Source organism: Haemorhous mexicanus, chromosome 2, assembly GCF_027477595.1.
Source record: "Haemorhous mexicanus isolate bHaeMex1 chromosome 2, bHaeMex1.pri, whole genome shotgun sequence".
NCBI classification, from domain to species: domain Eukaryota; kingdom Metazoa; phylum Chordata; class Aves; order Passeriformes; family Fringillidae; genus Haemorhous; species Haemorhous mexicanus.
This window is the reverse complement of record NC_082342.1, coordinates 50758320-50782289: the sequence shown is the minus strand read 5'-3', so window position 1 is coordinate 50782289 and position 23970 is coordinate 50758320. Positions and strand designations below refer to the sequence as shown.

The window sequence follows — 23970 nt, the reverse complement described above, 5'->3', positions numbered from 1 at the left end:
GATGTTTTTAACAAAGCAGCAATTTTTAAAGCAAGCAAAATGCAGATTCTGCACAGGTTAGAATGATTTATAATACATACGTGTAACATGACAAAATCTCCCTCTTCATGAAGTTAGCTGTGGCAAGATTTCCTTCACACAAAAACAGCACCTAAGCCTACAGCATCTGCCTCCCTGCTGATTTTCTATCAAGATGCATTTCCAATATCAACAGATCAGTGCTGAATACCATTCGGGCTATGATTTTAAAATTTTGGTTGTGGGCATTATATCATTAAATACTGCTTTCTAGCATTTGTAATGTACAACTGCCTAGAAAGTTGTCTGAACAAGTAAATATAAGTCATACAGGAAAAAATGGGCAGAGACTAAAATATACAGTTTCTCCCATCAAATTGCTTTCCTGACCCACCAACCCCCAAATCCCAAGACAGAGTGACCCTCTCATGAAGGGATACTCATATGCTGAGAAAGACTTGAATGAAATGAGATGAGTAGCTACCCTGAGGGAAAAGGACCTACATGCTATATAGCTCAATGAGGGAATACTGCAGCGTAAATATCGGTCTCTAACTTGACTACACAATCCTTAATTATTTTTTCATATGCATTCCTATTTATGATTGCTTTAATGCATTTAAAAAGAGAAACATTTTACAGTTTTCTACATTAAAATATCAATTACTCAAAATTGGTCAAGTCTCTAATAACTATGAATAATAAGGAAAATTGTTGGCAGAAAGTGAATTTATGACCCCAAGTAACACAAGAAGCCTATAAAATTATTTTAAGTTAAATACCAGTTATGTATTTTTTAGAAAAATTAGTTACACTGGAAAAGTGGAAGCCCTTGGTAAGTGTATAACTTCTCCATTCTTTTACTGCTGTGGCAATCTTAAGATAATAAGCAAAAAAATTTCTACATTTTGTAACACACTTCAAAATCCAAGGTTCCCCTCCCTCTTTCCCTGCTGGGAATGGATGGCTCAGAGGACTGGTGGCCCAATACAGAATCTTTCACCTGTCCATTAACAGAGTCTGACTTAATTTAGTTGTTTACAAAGTTATTCTCAAATTATAATATATTATAATTCAAAACTATCAATTAAGAAATAAATGGGTGGTCTATGTGCAATTACTAACAAGTAGTTGTGTACAGCCAATATTACCACCACTGTCGAAAGTGAGTCCAGAGGATGACCTACGTGCTCTGTTTTGGAAGAAACCCTCCATGAAGAGTAAAGTAATATGAAGAAATGTTCCCTTCTGTTGTCCATGCTGTACCTGTTTTCTATGCAGACCTCAATCCCTACTGCCAACCTTAAAAGCTGAGAAAGGCATTAAAAACTTTCAGAGTAGGATCTACAGAAGCATTCAACCCTGGCCCATCGCTCCCTGAATTCCAAAGGACAAGGGAAGGCCTAGGGCAGCACTGAACGCTCCCAGAAAATCCTACCCTGAATCATTCTACAAGTGACTAACAATATAGGTCAGATCAACAAAACAGTAAGAGAACAGAGCAACAATGCAGAAGAGTAATCTCGCAAAAGAAAGCCAGATGGAAGTGAAAAAGATGAACTAGCTTTAAAAAACCCCTCCAAATGGGGTTGTATTATTGAAACAAATGTAAGCAGGCTGTGCATTAGTAGCATTGCCATGATAATGCACAGCCTGGTACAGTTTATTATTTTTAGACTACTGTTAATTTTTATTTATGTATTTAGTTTAAAACAATTGAACTTCTAGAAATCATTCTCTCACTGCAAATACTAACTCCCACCAGAAAATGTTACAATAGTGTGGAAGTGTTGGGTCCTTTCTAACCTGGTACACCCCAGGCTGGGCATTTAGCATTAGCTATTAGCTCTTACTAAATATTTTGGATGGACTTCTGTGGTTTCTGCACTTTTAAGATCCCTCGTGTTCATCTCCAAGAGACCTGCCTACTCCTTCAAAAATATTTTGTAGTTTGAATGCCATCTTGGATTCCATTATAAGATTTAAGGTTTCTGGCAATGAGTAGTTCCCTATTTAGATTTTTATAAACAGCAGCAAGATGTCATGGCATTAGAAGTAAATGGAGGAAATTTTAAAATCCCATTTCTTTCTCCTCCTTTCCTCCTAGCTAGTTGTCATCTTTAACCCCACATCAAAATGCCCCACCCCACACAAACACCCACTTAAGCAAAATATAATGACATTTTCCACTTTTTATTGATGAGGCTACTGCATTTCATTGTCAGAACTGGTACATGGGGTTAATATGATGAAGCCAGTCACTCAGAAAACAGCATTTAGACAATGTGCCCAGGCACATACTGGTATTACAGTGACTACTTTAGGTGGATACAACTGCACCTTCAGAACATTCTAACTTAAATGCTACACTGGGACTTATCAAAGATATAAACATACCAATTTTTACTCTTCCTCGCTCAGGACCTTCACCCATAACTAAAATATTAGCAGGTTTCTGTGGAAAAAAAAATAAATATACAATACATATACCACGATAAACCTAAACATTAGTCTCTGAAAAGTTAATTAAGCTTTGTTTTGTCAGTTTTAAACCAACTTTGCTTAATAAAAATGACAAGTTTCTCTGTCACAGTAACGCTGTGCAAGGACCCAGACACAGGCTCTCCCTGACTGCATCTTCCTCATGTTTCTTCTGGGCATTGCTGTGCTCCAGAAGCACATTCCCTACTGACACCCTGGTGTCTGTCCTCAATGCGCACAAGCTGGCAGCCACCGAGCTGCTGGCATTTCTACCCAAATTGCCCTAGATCCTTCCAGCGGGAGGCAGTCCCACTGCTGCCCCCCACCCCAACCACAGGGATGGGAAACCAGCTCTACAGCCAGCTTTGCCCAGGATTATTAGGCCCATTTGCAGACACATTGCACATAAAAATACACAAGTGAGATACAGATGAAACATATCACTTGATATTGGAGAGAACACTCATCTAAATTCTTCCTATTTACAAGTGTTTACCAATTCACACAGCTGCAAAACTGGAAAGCACTGCCTTTATGTTATGCTTCTGTCTTTCCTTTGTTTCTTTTACCATGGAGGCAAGTTAAAGAACTGAGCTAGAGTTTGGCTGGTTAGGAACATGTTAACTTACTTCATAATCCTCTATTTTCTGCTGTCCTGTTTTTCATAATCCATTCTCAGCATCTGTAGTCACAGGATTCCTCAACTCCAAACACAGTTTATATAATGAAACCCACCTTATTTGGTGGGAAAAAAGGAAAGAACCTCACAACTAAAGCTGATAATGAATGCCAGACTTGCTCTCAAATGGAGTGATTGAGATACCCATTTGTTCTGTAAATCCTGGACCAAACAGGGATGCCTATTTGGTTGTAACTTGTAATATTGTAATAAGGCTGAGTTACAGCTCTTGCTTTGCTTTTCCAGTTTAAATTGATCTGAAGAGCGCCTGAGCAAAGCAGCTCAGACCACCTAAAAGTTAACATAATAAATCCTAGTATCTTTGTGTGATTTTCTAAAGACATTCTAGGACATTCTCAAGCCTTCCGAATCTATCAGGCTCTAATGTAAACACACATGCAAAGAAACAGAAGACCACAATACAATATCAACCTAGAAGTAATTGCTATTATGTAAAAACAAGGTAGAAAAAAATTTAGTTCTCGAGCAAAAATTTTCATAGAAAAATTAAATTACTGTTGTTTATGAAAGGCTGCAAAATGGATTTCTGAAACTCTACAATCCTTGGACAAAATATGTAAAAAGAATCTGAGGTGTGGCATTTCTGAGAACAGGTTAAGGACAAAAGATCTTATCAAAAATGTGGTCAAAAAAGGTGAGATATACTTAATTGTCTTTCCAAGAGCAAGAACAACAGATCCAGCTTGTACTGTATTAGCTCTGTGATTTCCTGAAGAAAGTGTTCCCCACACCACCACCACCACCCCCTTTTGCTATTTTTTAAATAAAGGCATACACCCCAGATAAGTACTGCTTCAACATTAAAAAATGCAGAATGTGGGCACACAGTTCTCAAAGCATTCCATTTAGATTACCTCTACAAAAGTCCTAGAAATAAACAAACAGCATACATCTTTAGTTAGTGCTGAACTTTACGGCAATTCAATCTGCTAGGTATGAAAACACATTATTTCACCAAAGAAATCTTTCTATTGCTACACTGGGACTCAAAGAACAAATCCATGTCTTTTACAAAAGCAGCTTCAATATATATGGGGTGTTAAGCTACATGTCTAATTATGATGTTTTCATTAGAGTTAACAATACATTAAACAGGCATTAGAATTTTTCAGATATATAATACATAAAGTACCATTTCCCCCCCCTGCAAGTTCACAGGTAGATAATACTCTACAAAAATGCTTTTAACAGCCTCATGATATTTTTACCTTAAAATATTTTACTGTTTGGATTTTGGTAAGGACAAGAAGTCCTATTCACACAAAGACTGTATTATACCAAATGACTAATCAGCACAGCACTGGATAACAATTCCTGCACCAAAGATCTCCTATCCTAAGGTCAAGGCAGGTAGAGATGAGAAAGCACAGTAAGACAGGACTAGTCAGCAAAGCAAGTATCAACAGCTTGACTCACACTCAAATTTCAGAAGTTACAGAACATACTTAACAATAGAGACATTTTAGAAATCTGTGTAGGAGTACTCTAAAGCTGCAAAACAAAAAAGAACCCTCAGTTGGTCTGGAATATTCAGTTCACCTTTTTCTAAAGTTACAAGTCCTTCACTGAAACAGCTCTGTTTGGAACACAGGATTTTTCCTACAGACAAAAATATTTATGTAGTCACATCACTGTAAAAATATGTCGCAGTTTAAAAAAAAAGATAAATTAGATGTCTTATTCTCGAGGTTTCCATTTCTAAAATCATTGTATGCAGAGACTGGAACAACATTTTTTGTTCAAAAAATTTTCCAAACAAGACCATTCAACTTAAATTTAATAGGGGGATGTCTACTAGAAATCAGTATAGGGATGGTACTGATATACCTAAATACTATGCATTTTGAATAATCCCTGAAAAACACTGAAGTCCACTAACAAAAGTGAATACATGTGTCAGGAATTATTGTTACGCATCTTTTAATTGAGTCCACTATCTGAAGGAAAAAAACCCTGAACAAGTCCCAAGATTTGTCTCTTTGGGTAACTCATTACACATTAGAAATTCATTTGCAAAGAAAAATAATCAGTCATTAGAAACAGAAGGGAGAAATCTGGATAAGCATTAGTTTAATTTGTTAATTTTCAGTTTAATTCCAATTATCCAGAGAAAATTGAAGTTGAAACTGCTTATTCAAATTGCTTGGGCTGAGCAAGGGAAGCAAAATCCTTTACCAATTCCTATACTGTATTCTGAAAATACTCTACTTCAAAGCAGCTATATTTTTTTTATAACTACAAATTACCAACTGAAGTTCCTAATTTTTGTACTAATAAAGGCATAATTACTTTTGCCATTCAGTAAAATAATCTGTGCATGCCAGACAAATGCAAATGAGAAACCTGTTATGATCCTAAACCAAATGCAAAGAGCCATGCAGTGATGTACAGCTGAATATTTCAGAGACCAACAAAAGTGTCTGGCAATTCACAGAACTAAATTCAAGAAAAATCACCCTTCTCCTCCCAAATCCACCTCAGCAGCAGGGGGAGAACTCATTCTCATGAAAGAATGACCTTGTGACCATGGCATAGCACTAAATCTTATCTTGTCCTATATTTGGCTTTGTGGGACTTCACCTTATGATTCCTGGACAAATTCTCATCTTGTGTATCTAATCACTATTACTGCTGAAAAGACAATAAAGATCCCCACTGATATATCTTTACTTCTAATTTAACAATTATTTGCGAAGTGCAAAAAGAAATTCAAAAAAGCAGGCTAATTTTAACCAAGGGAGGTAAAAACCAGAAGAGGTTCATAGATCTGTGAAGAACTTGAGACAGTCACCTTTACCCATCTGCCTGGTCTCACACAATACTGCTCATGTTCACTCTGATCATGAAGTCTCTGGTGATGAAGGCTGCACAATTCCCATGCAATCTTCTCTCTTTGACTCTTCTCAATTTCAGTGTTGTTCCTTTCCTTCTAACATAACAGACAAGGTTAGTCCCCTTGCCTCTTCTCTTCTTCGTTAGCAGAAGGCACAGACAACCACTCCTTCACTGCAAGAACTTCCAACACTTCCTGGGACAAACATTTCTCTTCAGTCCTATTACCTAGATTAAAAAAACCTAAAGCTCTCTCCTGCCCTGTGTTTCCCAGTAGGCTATTTTTTGTTTCTGGATCTATGCTTATTCCTGCTGATTTCCTCTAGCTGTTCTGCCTTGGGCCACCCATTTCTTTGAACTCCAGTGCTCCAACTGACACACTGCTCCGGCTGAGGCTTCACTAATGCTAAATGCAGTGGAGAGATTATTTTACATGCCTTGCACAGCATCTTCCACTCTGTATGATCCCAGTATGGTATCCTGCCTCACTGCATTAGGCTATTGATGCATGTTAAGGTTACCAGACCTGCATTTTCTTCTTATCTTTTTGGCAGGACTACTACTATGAACAAACATTGCAGTCACATACTGCTTCTTAACATATACTGAAAATGTTTGTGGTCTTTCACAGAGGGGAAACTAGACTTCAGAACTTATCTGAATTGCTGTCTTGAAGACAAAAATGCAAACAAAATGAAAATTATACCAGTCTATGTCATGATGAGATGTGACAAAGAAGAAAAAAACATCATTCCTGCTGCTCAGAAGAAGTTATTGATAGGGGAAGGAGATGATTATTTATTCCATATTTGTATACAAGGTATCTGGAAATCTTAGGACATTGTCCCATGCTCCTGGAAAAGTATTTTGGTGTTAGGCCCTCCTTTCACTAAGCTTTACTCACCAAAGCAGTAAGGAAAGAACTGGGCATTTTTAGACAGCTTAGCCATTGCAATTTTTGATACTTAGTACTTTAGGCATCAAACCAGTCTGCAGGAACTATTATTCCACACAGGTTTTGCTACTAGTCTGTTTCTGAAATCACCAGTTTTCAAAGACTGATTTTAAACACAGGTATCAGTGAGTAATCTAAACTCCTTTGAATTACCTACTATGGTATTATAATGTCAATGCTACCTCCTCCCCAACCACATTATTAACTGTTTGCAATATTTCTATGTATACTAATGAAGAGACTCATACTCTTTACACCTCCTATTTAATGCACCTTTTAATAAGGTTTTAGTATAATCCTAACCAATTTTCATTTGGATGATCCAATACTTACAGAGTTGGGCTCCTAAAACATTACTCTCTAGAGGATTCAGAATGATGGGGTGAGTCACACCAGTGATATTTGTTAACTGCTGGTATTTGTACATCCTTACTGGCTGTGGGACCAGTTTACAGAACTGGCCATGCCATCCATTTCCACCTGTGATGAGCCATGATAATTTATAAGAACGTAATACTGGTTTTCAATTTTAATAAAAAGAGCAGGTTAACTTTAAAAGAACAATACTAGACAAAGGGCTTTTATCCTAAATTATTTTGCAACTATGACATCACCAATAATTCTATTATGACTTATAGTGAATGACTTCTTTATATTTTAGACTTCAAAGTATCATACTAAATAATATAGGAATTACAATCTATATTAAACAATATATATTTAAAAACACAACCCCAGAATCATACAAAACCACAAAAGAACTTCTGCAGCTATACGTGAAAAAGTGCCTGTGAAGCATGAAACACAAGTAAGTTAAAAATGTCTTGCTGAGAAGAAAAAAATCAAAAAGGTTTTGAAAGACAACTGCAAGGGCTTAGCAAGCTGCAGCCTGCTCAGAAGAGCACTTTTGTGGCACAGTGGTAGAAATTATAATATGCTGATGTGGTTTATCACTTCCCAGTCATGTCCTCTGACAAGAAAAGCTGTGCAGCAAAACCTACTACCCTTCAGCTTTGCTTGCAAAATTCACACCCCATCTCAAGGTCTGTGACCCACAAAAGAGTCAATGTTTATGCTTCTTCTGGCACATCTCTAACAACCTTGTTGATCTTCAAGCAGTCATAACCTACATCAAAATATTTCCTTATTATCAAGGTGGTATGTTCCTTTATTGCATTCTTAGGGACTGCAACTGTCCTTTTGGATCAGTTTAAAGTTAGAGAAAATAATTTCATTTTCATTCCAAAATAATCCCATTTTCTTTCCACTTTAACAAAACTGACTACTTCAACACTAAATAGTACTCTAGCACAACAGCAGTGACAATATAACCTTATTCAAATGAGAGTATCAGCACTTTTCTGAAGTTAATTGCTTTCCTTGAATTCAAAGATGTTCATTTTCTTGTGCAACTGATTGGGGCTTTAAAATATATTATAATCAAAAGACTACTACAAACACTGGTGAAAACAACGGCTCCATAACATGTATTAATACTGAACATTAAGATATTCTGATTACAGAACACATAAATGGTAAAACACACTGCAAAATTAAGAAAGACTGTTTTAATGTAATACTTCCTGTTCATTATCTTCTTATAAAGAACATCCCAGAGTTCTTTAAAATAAATAAATTGAGCATCTAAATAAAATTGTCTTTAAAACTAAGAGCCATTAAAATTACCAGTAACAGCCAAACAAAAACAAACTCCTAAATTATCAAAGCACACATGTCCAAAAATTTTAAAAGTACAGGAAGTATTTGGAGAGGATAGAAAATAGAGGGATGCTGTATCTATGCCAAGAGGGCCTTCTGCTAGTTACCATCAACCATATTTTATCTCTGTTTCAGCTTGATGAAAGCTGTTAGTCTCACTACTATGTTTTTAGGCTCTGAACACACTCCAAAAATTTTCTTTCAATGCTGTCACTCAGTTACTGCCAACTTGGGGCACTGCAACTTATTAAAAGCTTGCACACTGCCTAATACACAGACTTTTCTCACTTTCACTGGAACTGAATTCAAGCTGAATAAAAAATTTAATTACTCTTTTCAGGCCAACTCTTTCACTCCCTAGAAATGTCAGCACAAGCAGCAGGGCATGACTTTCTGTACTAAGCCTCAAAGCAAGGAAAGGTGGATATCATAAGCAAAAATATTATTACAGCAGGAAAATCTACCACAGCAAATATCATTAACACCTTATTCAAAAGTGTAATAACAAAATTAATACATTAAAATGAACATGAAGAAATCTATTTCCTGTGGGTTTTGCTAGAGCAAAACTACTCTAGAGCAATTACTCTGTCCATAGGTTAGAATGACTCTGGATGCTGCGGACACATCAGAGCAGGATCAAATGCAAGGGAAGAGCATGCTCTGAAACCAGTTTTTAGGTACTATGTTATCCTAAATATAATTCCATCTCCCTTTTAAATTCTAAGTTCTGCCTCACAAGTAAGGATTTTAAATGTGTAATAAAAACCCAGTACTACTTTTGCTCTGTAATTTCGTTAGAGCAGTTTCCGTGGGGTGACAGGCATTCAGTAGTACTGTAATCTCACACATCCCAAAACTTTCACACAAAGGCAGAGAATTGTCTTATTCACTCTTTGGTTTACATGCAGGTGTGTTAATACTTGCCATTTTCTTTAAAAGCCCTACTTTGTTGTTGTTTTTAATTTAAGCAATAATTTCATTACTTCCTTATCACCCTACTTGTACGGACTATAAACAACTCCTCCCTGATCTGGATTAAGAAAAAATACCAAAGGTGAAAAGCCTATATAATTTACTACTATGCACTTTCCAGTGGTTGCATGGGCTTTGCTTGTGTTAGAGCACTTTTGTGCACAGAACAAATACAGTATTTCAAACTACATCCCAAGTATCCCTTTTGTGTCACTCATCGTCACAGTAAGACAGATGAAGCTGTGAGTTCATAAAGAAAGAGCTCTTACATGGGATAAGTGTGTCCTATTCATAACGTTACTTTAAAACTCCTCAGATTAGAGTTACTCAAAGGACTGTTATCATCTTTTCCTCCACATCATGAATATAGATCATTCATACAGAATATAGCATTTTCTTTGTACAGCAGACTGCAGTGAAAACACTTAGTATGGCTATTTCCTACATTTTGAACAATGCATACTCCTACCTTTCACAGTATTCATGGTGTAATAACTTTTCCACAACCTTAACAAGGTACTTAGCAGTAAAAAAAAAAAATCAACAAAACTAAAATTCAAACTGCATTTAGGTGTCTCTAAAATCATACCCTAGGGTTTTTATTAAGTCCTACTAAAGGGTTTTCATTGACTAAACTTACTTTACAGGTACATTCGTGATCAAAAAAGCTTCGGGTCCTCCACACTTCTCTTAGGTCAGAACCACAAGTAATGCTGGTATTTGTTCCAGCTGGCTAGTACAGCTCATCACCTCTATGGCAGAAATTAGATCTGAAGTTTCTAGCACACCTTTCCTCTGCAGAACTCTTACCTCTATTTCTATTTACATTTACATATATATACACACATACACACACACACACACACACACATATATATATATATATATATGAGAGCTCCTGCAGCCAGTTTAGTCTAACTACTGAGATGACCAAGTCTGCCCTCAGTGAAGGATTACTTACTACTCTTTCCAGCACCACAGTCAGGTATTGGCCATCTTGGAAAGCCAGCACATGAAAAAAACAGGCTACTAATGAAAGAACAAATTTAGAGCTACAGAAAAGAAAGAAATCTAATATAATCTGCCCAGCAGCTAACATATTTTCATCCCTCAATGTGTCATATATATGCAAATAGATTGAAATAATAATCTACTAATTATATTCCTCGATATATTACACCATTCTACTTCAGTTATCAATTTACTTAAATGACCTGGAATTTTAAAAAGTCAAAATATTTCTAAGCTTGAAAAAATCAAAATAAATATTTCAGCATTTGTCGCTGGTTCAACCATCAATACACTTCTCCCAGAACACATGCTCTCCTCTATATGGCATTTGCTTTTCATGCATTTGAAAGAAACGTCTTTTTACCAAATGTACTGAAATTTGCTAACAGATACAAAGGTCACTTGAGGAAACTAAGAACCTAGTCAGCATGCCTAGGTAAGCTGTCTCCTTAATCAATCACACAGTATCAACAGACCAACATAATTTTGTTTTTATTGTAAAACATGCAACACAACTTGCATTTTCTAAACTATTTTCTTCTAGAGACTGTAGAAGCCATGCTATCATTCTGCATATATACATCTCTAAAGCACCTCTTGGTTTCCAGCTTAGAAATCAATATGCAATATGAAGACACATGTGTTTCTGGTGCTGTAATTAAATACATATTCCACCAGACAAGGACAAACTTCCCAAAGGCACAGAAAAGGCCTGGGTTGATTACACACCCTGTAAGGTAAAGAAGCAAATGGTTATAAAGATCAGTTCTGAAACATTCAATTTGGTCCTGAAGGCCTCCAGAGGAATGAGGAAAAAGATTCAAATTTGGAATTTGCCTTTTGCAACAGTTTTCACTGCCTGTTAACTGGTCCAAGACTGCTGGTTAAAATTATTCCATGTACAATGATGTAGAAACAGCAGGAAAAACAACCTGTCTGCTTCCATTGCTTCTTGTGTCTGACGGTTCTGCAGCAAATAAGGCAAAACTATCTCACTAGAACATCGATAATCATCATGATCAATAATCATGTAATGCAATTTCATGACTACAAATCCTCATCTGTGTTGCACTTGTCCATCCCTATCATATCTGGTGGCAATTCAATAAGTAGTCTTCCTTTTTCCATTTATTTTCTGCACCTTGTACTTCTTTCATATAGAAGTCAACAATGATTTCGGAATGCCAAATTCAGAGACTTTACCTGCACTTTCTCTAGGCAACAACAATGTCTGAGTACTCGTGTCTTAAGTTTGGTCATATCATTGGCTTGGTAAATTAGCAAAGCCCCTCTTATAATACATATATTGTTCCACCTTGACCTTCCCTTTAAACTTTAGACAAAGATTGTATTTACTCTAGTTTCAAAACAAGATATATTCATCAATAGAGAAAAAAACCTGTTGTCAGTATTACTGCCAGTTTTAAACATGAAGGTTGTGAGAATTGGGTTTTATTACCACACAATTATTTTGAGAATTACTTACGGCAAAGAAATACTGAGCTAACAAGAAGAAAAGCTAAATTTAGGTTCTACCAGACAAAATCTAAGTCAGTACCCCAGACACAATGATGCAGTCAGACCTTTTGGGAACACCTGCAGAATAAAAGGCTACAAAAAAATTACAGATAGGGCTGGACTTGACAATCAAGCAAATGGGGCTTTGAATAAAAGCAGCAGTCTAAGAGAGGTAGATTTGAAAAACCTATACCTGGAATAGATATTTCTGACCTTTCCTTGAACCCCTACTTTCACTTAAATCAAGAAAATAAATGAGCTTTTCATTTGCAATCAGAAAAATATCCATCAAATGTTCCCCTATTCAGCACTTCATCTTTTTATAAATTGGAATCTAACAGTATTGTGTGATAAAAGATTATCAAATAACTTTTAGGACTGATTTAGCATTTTTGCTAAACACCGGTTGCTTGAATAAAAATTTTCAAGTGTTATCTGTTCATCCTATGTATTACATACATCTTGGAGTCTTAACTATTCTTTCACAATCCTTACTTAGAACTTGTTAAATGGCCTTGCATTTTTTTATTAGTCCTAAAGCTAAAGATGATCGACCTGTAAAAAGCTGTGAAAGACCACTCCGATTCAAAAATTGCTTAAAGGGACACAGCCTGTGAATTAAAAGAAAATTAAATCTTTTGACTGCCTTTAAAGATTGATTTACAAAATCACCAGGAAGTCTTGCAGTGAAGTCCCAAACACAACTGTAAGAATAGACTGAATAGCTTCTTTTCATTTATATTCTCCATTTGATCTTAGTACTGAGCACCTTCAGTGAAGAATGAAAAATACAGGCCTGATAGCTTAGATCTTGGGTATATCTTTCTAGAGATATTGCCATTACACAAATGTTTCATACCAAACAATTGATGATCCAGTAGAAGTATATCTTTCATTTTTGATCACACAGCTTCCAGAAAGGTTTTAGGGAATACATCACCTTATTCCTCAGGAAAAGAAAATGGCACTATGTCATACCTCTCATCACACTGCAGTCATTTTGCAAGATACGTTGCAAAAATATCATGCTGCACTTCAAAAATTGGTTATTTCACTGTTTTCTTCACACTGTTCCTTATTCCTTGGGAGCTATTTGATCTTTCATACTCATCTTACACCTGCTCCCACATAGCCCACCCTTTGTACCTGGCATCTCTTCTCTTGATTTGTCATGACCTGGATTTCAGACTTTGAAAGAGCAGTGATTGAATTTTTCAAGACCAATCAAATGGTAAATTTACAACTCATCCACAGAACGGCTGAGGCTGGAAGGTGCTGCTGGAAATCATCTGCCAGCTTGTTGAGGGTGTGCTCCATCTCACTGTTCAGGTTACTGAATGATGATGTTAAACAGCACTAAACTCAGAATCAGCCCTTGGGACACTCCACCAGTGACTGGTGTCCAGCTTAACCTGGTGGCACTGGTCACAATCCTTTGAGCCCTTCAACTCATCCCATTTTCCATGCTCTTCACTGTGTACTTCCTGATGTGCACTTCCTTAGCTTGTCTACAGGGCTGGATGGGAGGCAGAGCTGAAAGCCTCACTGAAGTAAGCAACATCCACCGCTGCTAGCCCATCCATCGAGCTCGCCACTGAAGGCTTTCAGGTTGGCCAGGCATAATCTCCCCTGCATAAAAATCCATGCTGACTACTCTCAAGCACCTTGACATCTTCCAAATGTTCGAAAATGGCTTTCAGGAGGATGTGATCCATCACCTTTCCAGTGATCAAGGCGAGAGTGACTGGGAATGTAATTTCCCAGACCCTCCTTGAAGACAGGAGTGACATTTGCTTTCTTCCCCTCTGGAGTTTCCCCTGATGGCTATGACCTTTCAAAGAGAGTGGCCTCTCAATTATTTGCATATATGAATATGAAGCACAAGATTTGATATATCTCTATGGGCTTCTCATGGTGAACTCAAAGATCTCTCACTACTTTTCCAACTAAAAGGCTGGTAGCACTGCAACAATATGCTCTATTTCTACCTTTAAATATGCATTTGTACAAAACTGACAGACATTACCCAGTCAAAAGTTTCACCTAACAGGCTATTTTTTCAAGGTTTTTTGCTTTTTTTCATCACTGGCATGAACACCAAATACTAAAATCTTGCAGTCTCTTGATAACGTCTACATTTTCATTACTTACTGGTTTGAAAGTGTAATCTAATACATTAAGAAAGTGATCAGAAAGGCAGGCAAGGGAATAGTCATGCTCCCTGTAAACAGAAAAATTAAGAAACACTAGATAATATTATTTCAACTACGGAATATTTAGAACTACAGTAAAGTACAATTCACAGGAAAGCATGTGATTAGAAGCACATGCAAGAAAATAAAGTTCTGCCAGACACACTGTTCTTTTGTGATCTCACAAAAGTACACACCTAATGAAAAACACCTTGGAAACAAAAATCTTGGGAAATGTAACAGCTGACAACCAGACAAGTGCTTGGGTTTGGATTGCTGGGAGTTTTTTTCTCCTCTGAAAGCAAACCATCAGCAAGTCATTACGACACCTTTTGGGAAATAACACCTATTACTTGTCGATCTACTTAGGGTAGAAAATCACCCTAGATTTTAAAGCTGCAAACTTATTTCTAGTAATGTGCACTATTATTACTTTCTTCTTTTCAAGGATTTAGGTTCACTCTTTCAAATGACCACAGCTTTGAAAGTTTTATAGGAAGACAGAAGAGCATTCTTGTTATTTCTGAAATAATCCTTAAATATTGACAGGGAGACATCCTTGGATTCTGGAGTTCTAATGAGGAAAATTGTAAATTGCCAAGGTAAAAGTTCCATATATTTAATTCTGCCTAAAGGACACATTTAAGCAATGCACACTGTGGAGCTGGGAAAGTAACTAAGATCCTGTCTACAAAAAAAAGACTCTGGCAGTGGCTTTTCCTCATTCCTCATTAAAAGAACATCTTTAATGTTTTCACTAATCCCAAACATGGTAGCAGGAATCCTTGAGAAGAGTCCAGATCTCAGAAAGCTACACACCAACTGTATTAAAGCCTGACTGCCTCAAAGCTTATTAAAAGCCACTGCTCGTCCCACAGCAGCCCTCGAGCTGAGCTGCACACTAGGAACACCTTCCCCACACTGCACTGCTGCCAGTCTGCAAATGTCCACAGTGACACAATCCCAGGCTAACTAGGACATGGATGTTACTGACAAAGGCTAAGAGACTGTTAATTCCTTTGGCAAGAGATAGAAGGAGAAGAATGGGAAGCAGAAGCCCAGCACTCTGTTCCCCACTTCCATACCTCACTTGGCAAGTGGTAATTCGTCTGTTCAACACCCATTCACACCAGGCACAAAGAAATAGGCCAGAAAATGCAGTCTGAAAATTTAGGAACAAAAATAATTTTATACTACTGTCCCAGCTTCAGTACTACAAGACATGTGAGACTTCCTCTAGGATTTTTTTGCTGGAGTTTTTTGGGGGTGGTGGTGGTATGCTTTTAGGCACTGCTGCACCATGGAAGTATTTCAAATACCCTAGGTCCCAATTCCATTATTAATGTAAATTGCAGACTAATCTTACTTACTGTCACCACACAGAAGCTGTGGAGGGGTGCTCATCTCTTACGTGAGACTGGATCCTGACTGTGTAGACAGGACTACTACCAAAAAAAATTAGAGATGCACTTTCAAATGCTAACAGGCATGCATGGCTTAAAAGTTATTGTACCATGCAAAAGGACCTCTATTTTGAGCCCATTACTTGAAAAAAACCTTCCAAGCATGCTGTGAAGTGCATTCTGTCTTTTCCCTTGCTGTTGAAGTTGCATATTGATGAAAACACATCTATGGCAAATCATTGGCTTATGCTTATTTTTAGTGTGGAATAAGAACTTGGAGTAAAGGAAGAAGCACAATAGCTGCATATTATAAAGTGGAAAAATACTCAGAAAATAAGTCAGCAAAATGCAGTATGTTACAAGCATGCTTGATAACTAAATTCAAAATATTATTAAAACTGTAATTGATGCACTTTGTGGTAATTATATGAAGTGTTCTTATTTCCTTCCTGCTACAGTCAGAGCATGAATAAACAATCTGCTTTCAATTGCTCTCAGCCATGAAATTTAAAGAGGCTGAAGAATATGCAAGTCAAACAAGAAATTGTAAAAGGGCTGGCATTTATTTGTTGAAAAATTTTACTGGTATGTTTCAAAGACTTACGGAAAAGTTAACTACTCAAGTACAGTAGTATTCAGGGCAGTATTCAAAGGCAAATACAATCAACATCTCTCTTCTCTGATGAAAAGGGTGATCTGGCTTTCAGGTATCCAAGTGGAAGAAAAACAGTCAAGTATTTAAGTTACTGCAAGATTTCTACACATTTCCTTTGTAAAAGGCACACCATGACCACAAAGCCCACAACAGACAATTGTCTTCCAACAGCTTTTACTGTTTCATACAGAATTCACTCACTCTGTACAAATCTTACATGAGTTGAGATTTCTTGATTTCAACACTGTGAAGACAAATTTCAGTCTAAGTTTGTGTGATTTCAATAGCTGCTACATTTTACTGCCCAGCTTGTAGCAAGAAAGGAGTTGGTTTATGCCATATTTTGTTTCTGATTAGAGAATCAAAACCTCCAAAGAATTAGCTACCTAAAAGCTAACTCCACTCAGACATCTTTAAAAAACCACCAAAAAAAACCCACCAAAAAAACCCACGAACAGAAAACCAATCCAAACCCAGAAAACTGCACTTGGACAGAAGGTAATTATATAGATAATCCATACCCATTAAAAAATTCCTTATCCAATGAGAGAATAACAGATTTTTTTGCCGAGTACTACACTCTTTAGCCTCATACCAGCCCCAAGCACCACCACTCTTATAATATAGTATATGACATGAAAGCAAGCATATTACTTCAGCAGCTCTGTGGGCATATCTAAATCCAGGAAAACATAAAACATCTAGAAACTACAGCAGTAACTACCATTTAAAGGCACAGTAGGAAAAACATAGTAAATCTGTCCAGCCATTCAATCTGGAGTTTAAACTGATGACTTAACACTGGTATTTCTGGAGAATAACATTACAAGTATCCTGGAATAGAAAATCACATCTAAGCATTAATGTCAGTTATGCTGCTTTGAATCAGAATGTTAGCAAAGTTCCAATTCGCAAGCTTAACCACCAGGCCCCTGTCCTTCCAAGACAAAACACTAAGTAGAATTGCTTCTCTTACTCAGGTTGTTTCCAGATCCTGATAAAAGAAAGCAAGCATTGGCAGGTGCAATTCTGTCTTTTGTTCTGCAGGAAACATGTGCCTTCTGAATTCAGCTCTAACTGGACAGTTTTGAAATAAGTCCGAAGGTTTCCAAGGACAAGGCAGCACAGGCAGCCCCTGTACAGCTCTTACAGGACTCTCACCAATACAGCTTGACGGGGTTCTGGTGGGAAGACCTCTCAGTCTCTGCTTCAAGCTTTTGGTCCGTTCCTCAGATTATCAAAAGATAGCCAATTGTGATGGTGGATTTTCTGCTGGAAGGAAGCTTTTATGCTGGACTGAGACCACCAACTCATCTCACAGAAAATAAGATGACAGTAGTTTTTTGCAGTTGCCAACTTAAACCCTACCTGAGCTATAGCCCTAGACGTGAAAGGCTCTGTAATAAATTACCAATCTCCTGAGCCATCCAGTTAACAACATGCCTGGTTTTCTTTTAAACATTATTTCACATTCATAAATTTTCCAAAACTGTAGAAAGTAAAACATCAGAAAAATTTAGATTCATGATGACAAATCATTTGCTTCCTGTATGCCTCTTAAAAATATAATAAAGTTGTCTAAGTAGTAACATGCACTATGTATTTCTATATTATGCTTTGCTCCACTACTTCATGAGTCATGACAAAGGCACCAGAATCTTTCTGATTTTCCCCCCTCAGTGCTGAGGCTTTTGTTCCATTTCTAAAGCCAGGAGCAAATTAAAATCATCCGCACAACCACTGCAATAAAGCAAAGTTTTCTTGTACTTCAGTTCTGAAAACGGTGTTTATCAGAGGTATGCCTTTTGCCTTCCATTCAAATGGAGAAACTGGCATTCTGTAAAAGCATTTATCAGGCATGAAAATAGATGTCAAAAAATTAGTCCTTGACCACATTTCCAGGAACACTATTAAAGCTATTTCAAAGACAAAAAGTGACTCTGGAGGAGTACTAAGGAAGCCAAACTTATTTCACCAAACACAGAATATCACTGGCAATACTGACTCATAGGAATGAAAGGTCAAACTAATGATACTTTTAATTACGGAAATTTCATTCATGCATAAGAGTATCAGATATAGGTGGTATGCTCAGAAGTAAATTGAAAAAAAAAAGCTATCAAAGATTAAGAGCTACAGACAAGTGGATCAGAGAAATTACCCAATTTAAAGACAACAGACAAAAAAGACCAGTTAGCAGTGGGCCTATTTTGTAGGCAAATATATAAGAATTGGTGTGAGTCACCAGCTGAAAAGAATTTGCTGGTTAAAGACACTAACTCAGGTTAAAAATGTTTTCCTTATCTTGTAAATTGGATAAACATTAGTTTACTAGCAGAAATCATCTAAAGTTGGTGCGGCTATATTGCTGGTAGATTAGGAGAAAATAATGGCTTTCAAAAGTCACCTTCCTACAATAAACTGATAATTTCAGAAAAAAATCTTTTTTTCAGCAGTTCTTACAGCCAGTCATTCTCCCCCACCTACACCAAAGCTGTATTTAGTTATTTATCTTGCCTACAGTGATACTACTAGAGGCATTTTCTATACCTTGACGTGCCTGTTATTTAAAACACCCCTTTAAAATAGTTTATTTAGAAAATCAAAAAACATAAACAGCCATCTGATACACTTGCCCTCATAAGCATATCAGATCACAGCCAGCTTTTAAAATGCATTCTATTAATCAAGGCCGTCTGACTGCAGTGAAAAATATATATTTATTAGTACACGCTCTTCGCACCAAGGCTTTTGTTTCCCAGTGGTTTTTCATTAAGAAAAACAACCCTTGCCCTCAGTCATCATACCAGTGCTAAAACCCATTGAGGATCCACTTACCAAATCCCTGTGTAACACCCAGTTAGCATGCAGGTAGTGAATACCATCTAGGATCTGATATAACAGCGACTTCACCATTCCCCGAGGTAACTGAACTGGTTTCTTGTTTGCTTTAGAAGCCCTGTGAAACTTGATTATATGCTGCAAAAGGGAAAAAAGAAATGAAAATAAAAGAAGTGCAATGTTTACACAAAAAGATTGCCATCAACTCCTTACACAGACTTCTTAGGGTTTTTTCAACCTTCCAGGATTTGTTTTCCAAACTAGAAACATGTGCCTGAAGTCCTAAAAAATTAATACTGTACTAAGTAAAGTGATCATTGTCCCAAAGCAATCTCTCAACAATTAAATCAGTTTTTGCTGTGGTTTAACCCCAGAAAGCAGCTAAGTCCTGCAGAGTATGAGGAATTCAAAACCAATATGACCATCAAAGTACATTTCCTTTTAGATCACTGATCTTTCAGGTTTTGGAGGTATTTTTGTTTGGGGAGTCTTTTTGTTAAGATAGGCTGATATCCTGTACATCAAATCACAGAATTACAAGTGTATTACCGCCTACATTATTTTAAGTTAAGTTTTCTCCTACAGTAATAATGACTTTAGCATTTAAGACCTAATGCCAATGAGAAATTTTTGCATGTATTAGGGATTTTAAACATTTAAATCAGAAGCCCAGATTTATTCCTTCTTTATTTACTATACCCTTATAGCACTGTACTCTCAAAACAGAAGCTGTTGACAGAGCAAGTCTACAAATCTGTCCATCTGAAAGTCAGCCACTAAATAAGACGGAGAAAAAGAACCTTTAGCAATTCTAAATTTAGACACAAGCGATCCTGTCTGGCACCGAGGAGGAGCCCAGAAGGATGTGTTGTCTTAGTACTTAAGCCCCAGGTGTCACTAAGTTCAACAACAAGGTGTGCCATAGTCATGATAACCATTTCCATATTTGCCTCCTTCAAACACAGAGGCAATTTCTAGAACAAACTTCTAAACATATTCACACTTTTTTTCTGTAATGGCTCGCACTTGTGTGATCATCAAAACAGCCCAGATCTTGTCTACTAAAACCTGGCACCAAACTTGTATCATGTACTCTTCCTACATTCATGACTCCTCATATTCCAGGTGCCAATTAGCTAACCCAGCTATCTAACACCCTTTGGGAAACTGCCTTTCCTCTCCTGCTCCAAGCCCAGCTCCATACAGCCTGCCCTCCTTCGCTTCAGGCAGCCAGGCTTGGCTTTCCTGTGAGGAACAGGCACATTTCTGCCCTGTCAATGGTAAAAATGGAGATACAAAGAGAAAACAAACATTGATGAAAATGGCACAGTCCCTGCACTGTCAGCCAAGCACCACATGCAGAAGCATCCCTCAGCCTGAGCCACAAGTTTTACCTCCTCTCACCTCTAACTTCCACCAACTCCAAAACAAACGTTATTTTCATACAGTGGACAGAGAGAAGTGACTCTTCAGAGACAGGCAGCAAAACAGATGGTTGTCCCAGACTTCTTTTGCTCCTGCTCTAATACACTCTGTATTATCAAGCCATTTCCCAGCCTTACTTAAAACCTGCTGTCCTAAATACATAAGTGCTGGAGCACTTGATCCATGGCCAGCTCTCCAGGGCACAGAGCCAGTCCAGTCACTGCAACCAAATCTTTCACAGCCAGTACAGTGAACAACCAGCAGTTGGTGCAGCTGGGAAATTCTGGAGTTCATACAGGTATATGTATGTAAGCATAAAGGTCAAAATTGCAGGTCATTCCTAAGCTAGTTACCAGTGTTTCATTAACAGAAAGACGTCTGTGGTGATTCAAGTTAAGTATGAACCGACGCAGAAATGTATAAATTGAAACAAGAACAGGTCATAGTAATAACACCCCTAACAAATATGAAGCCTTGTAGCACATTTTGAAACAAAAAACCCTCAAACATTCCTAGACCTTGGTAGCTTAACATATCAAAAATATGGGGGAGTAGTGGAAAAAAGAGTGCTCTTATTTTTCCAGCATAATAAAAACAAAACAACTGTACTCCATTTCCTCAAGATGTTGCTGTTTCTGTTTATCAGCCTTAAGAATGTCTCAATATTTCAGCTGTTTGCTAACTTTTTTGTCTCTAATTTTATTTTGGTAACAAAACCTCAATTCCAAGTATCAGAACTTCCAAGACGTTTAAGTGTAAGAAAACATCTTTCATTTAGCTTAGCAGAAAGAAAACTGACACACTAGTGCTTAGGCAAACCAAATAATTCCAAACTATACGGAAAAACCTTTTTAAAAGAAATTAGTTTTACTTTGGTTTGTACTGAGTGACATGCTGACAAAAAAAACAACTCATGATTCATAGTGTGCAATTCTCACATGTACACATTTATAAAAAATCTCCCCTTGTTACAAATTGTTTCTGTTGCACCCTTTGAGGTTAGCATTCCTAGCATTGAGAGCAATGCTCCTTATGTATGTCGGCATTAATTTGAGGCACACACACCTTTTCTCGGGGAAGTCACGGCTGCATGGTATTTTTCATTTTACCATGCTACTTTATTTTTTTAAGTATTCCAAACGGATATTAAGCTTACAAATATTGAGTTAACACAGGAATTCAGTATGCATCTTAAAACAAAGATGCATACTTAAAACATTTACTTTGCCTCCAACAGGATTATATTTTAAAGCTGTATCTTGCAATTAGGAATAAATAGCTTTCCTCCCAAATACACAGAATTCCTGCAGATGAGCTGAGAAAAATTTTCCCACTGAAATGTATGAATTAAATATACAGTGTCACTACTCTCATTTCATATATTCACGGATGACAACCAAGGCACTAAAACTCTGAAGTGTCCTATTGAGAGAAAAAGATTTTAAAAGGGAATTCACCTGCACAAAAGATACATTTTCCTGCACCCTACTTTTGCTGCAATATGGGTTCATATCTACATTTACTTAAGTAGACTTCTAGCTACTGAGAGCTGATTTCTGCAGATTTTTTGTAGTTTTTTTTCTTCTTAAAGAGATCACAGATTAACTGCATGGTGTGTTTACTTAACATTTTCCATTGCTTTTCCTTTAGGACTGAAAATGCTTCCATCAAACAGGGAGTAAGCAGCTATGCTGTGCTTAAAACTTATGCATCTCCCCAGACACTGTCCCTCTGCTGCAATTAAAACCCTAAGCCTGGTACCTACAAACAATTCACCTTACCCAGAGGTCATGCTCAGCGTAGTCAAAGAGAAGCCACACTTTCCTGTCAGCGTGAGAAAGGAACACCTTTTGCAGAGAAATGACATTCGGATGCTTGAGCTCCCGTAGCAACTGCAAAAGAAAAGTCCACAACAGTTATATCCATACATCAGGAGGCTGGGATACTTAGAATACAAAGAAAGAGAAGCTGAAATCTGCAAGCCACAGAAAACCACTTTTTTAATGAAAGAACCAGTCATTAGTTTCAAACCAGAGCTGAAAGCAGGTCATAACCCCCTCAGGACATTCATTTCCTAAAAGCTCAACTCTATGTAAACCTCATTATTATCCAGGACCAAGATGACTCTGCAAACAGCCAGCTGTGGCATCTGCCCTTTTGCATAGGCTGTCATCTTCAACAGTCCTATTTGGGGTACCCCATTTTCTCCTCACTCCCAATTATCTGAAAACACTGCATTTTCATTGCAGTCATTTGAGACTGAACGGGATGGCTGATGTAGAGAGCCTCTTAATGCAGCTAAACCAAGATGTGGTTTGTAAAGTGGACTCTGCTGATGTACAAGGTCACCACTCTCTACAGAAGAGGGTCCAGCTTCTGGACCACAACTACAGACTACACCAGTTAGTACGCACACAAGATTATACCAGTTAGTACATTCACAGAAGCCACCCATAAAACAGCACCCAGTTCAAGAGAAAATTATTCTGGATGCACAAAGGCTGTTGAAAGGTAACCTGGTATGGAGATCTTGAGTTAAAACAAATCTGGGTACTAACAGCAGAGACAGCCCTAGCAAAGGGACACACCTGGATCTTCTTTCAGCAGCAGTGAGCCATTAAACCAGCTCAGCTGCTTCAGAAACTACAGTTTGAACCCCACCAAAAGGAAATATAGATGAGATACAGCACAACAACTGAATGCAGATAGCATCAGTCTATTTGAGGTCTACTGGTCATGTCACAATCATACCCATACATGTACTCATTCAATGGCTAAGAAAGAAAAAAAAGCTTATCTATCTGTGGCTAAGCACCAAATTCCTACCAGTGCAGTGTTCCAAAAATAATGACATTCCTTACTAAAAGGAATGGTTAGAGCTTTTTATTCTTTAAAAAAATGCCAACAGAAAATTAAACTACTCTTTGAATACAGAATTTACTTCTGAGACAATCTATTTTCTATAAAATATAATTTTTCCACTACATAAAAGGAAACAAAAAAAATAATTCCCTTTTATTTATACCTCTGTCATAAGTGCTAAAATTTTAGCTGCTACTAAGATAGTAAAGTGGAAATATATATATATATATATGTGTGTGTGTGTGTGTGTGCTTGTTTCCTTCTTTCCTATTTCATTAGAGACAGACTTGCATTATGACTCACTGACCAGTCTTCAGTGTGCTATTTCTTGGCAAAAAGGACCTATAACCCACAGAAATTTTACCTCAAATACAAGATCAAAC

The 23970-nt window shown here is 37.3% G+C and overlaps 1 protein-coding gene across 4 annotated transcripts in view; it reads right to left on the bottom strand.

Moving 5' to 3' along the window:
• Nucleotides 1-23970, bottom strand: part of CDK8 (cyclin dependent kinase 8) — a 68774-nt gene that overhangs the window by 15469 nt on the left and 29335 nt on the right. For 3 of the 4 annotated variants that reach the window (XM_059838782.1, XM_059838783.1, XM_059838784.1), the window contains exons 3-5: nucleotides 22507-22617; nucleotides 19298-19438; nucleotides 2416-2473 (exon numbers count right to left, since the gene is read on the bottom strand). In XM_059838782.1, the coding sequence (XP_059694765.1) occupies nucleotides 2416-2473; nucleotides 19298-19438; nucleotides 22507-22617 (310 nt within the window). Of the gene's footprint in view, nucleotides 1-2415; nucleotides 2474-19297; nucleotides 19439-22506; nucleotides 22618-23970 lie in introns of those variants that run through there. The other variant, XM_059838785.1, reaches the window with a different exon arrangement.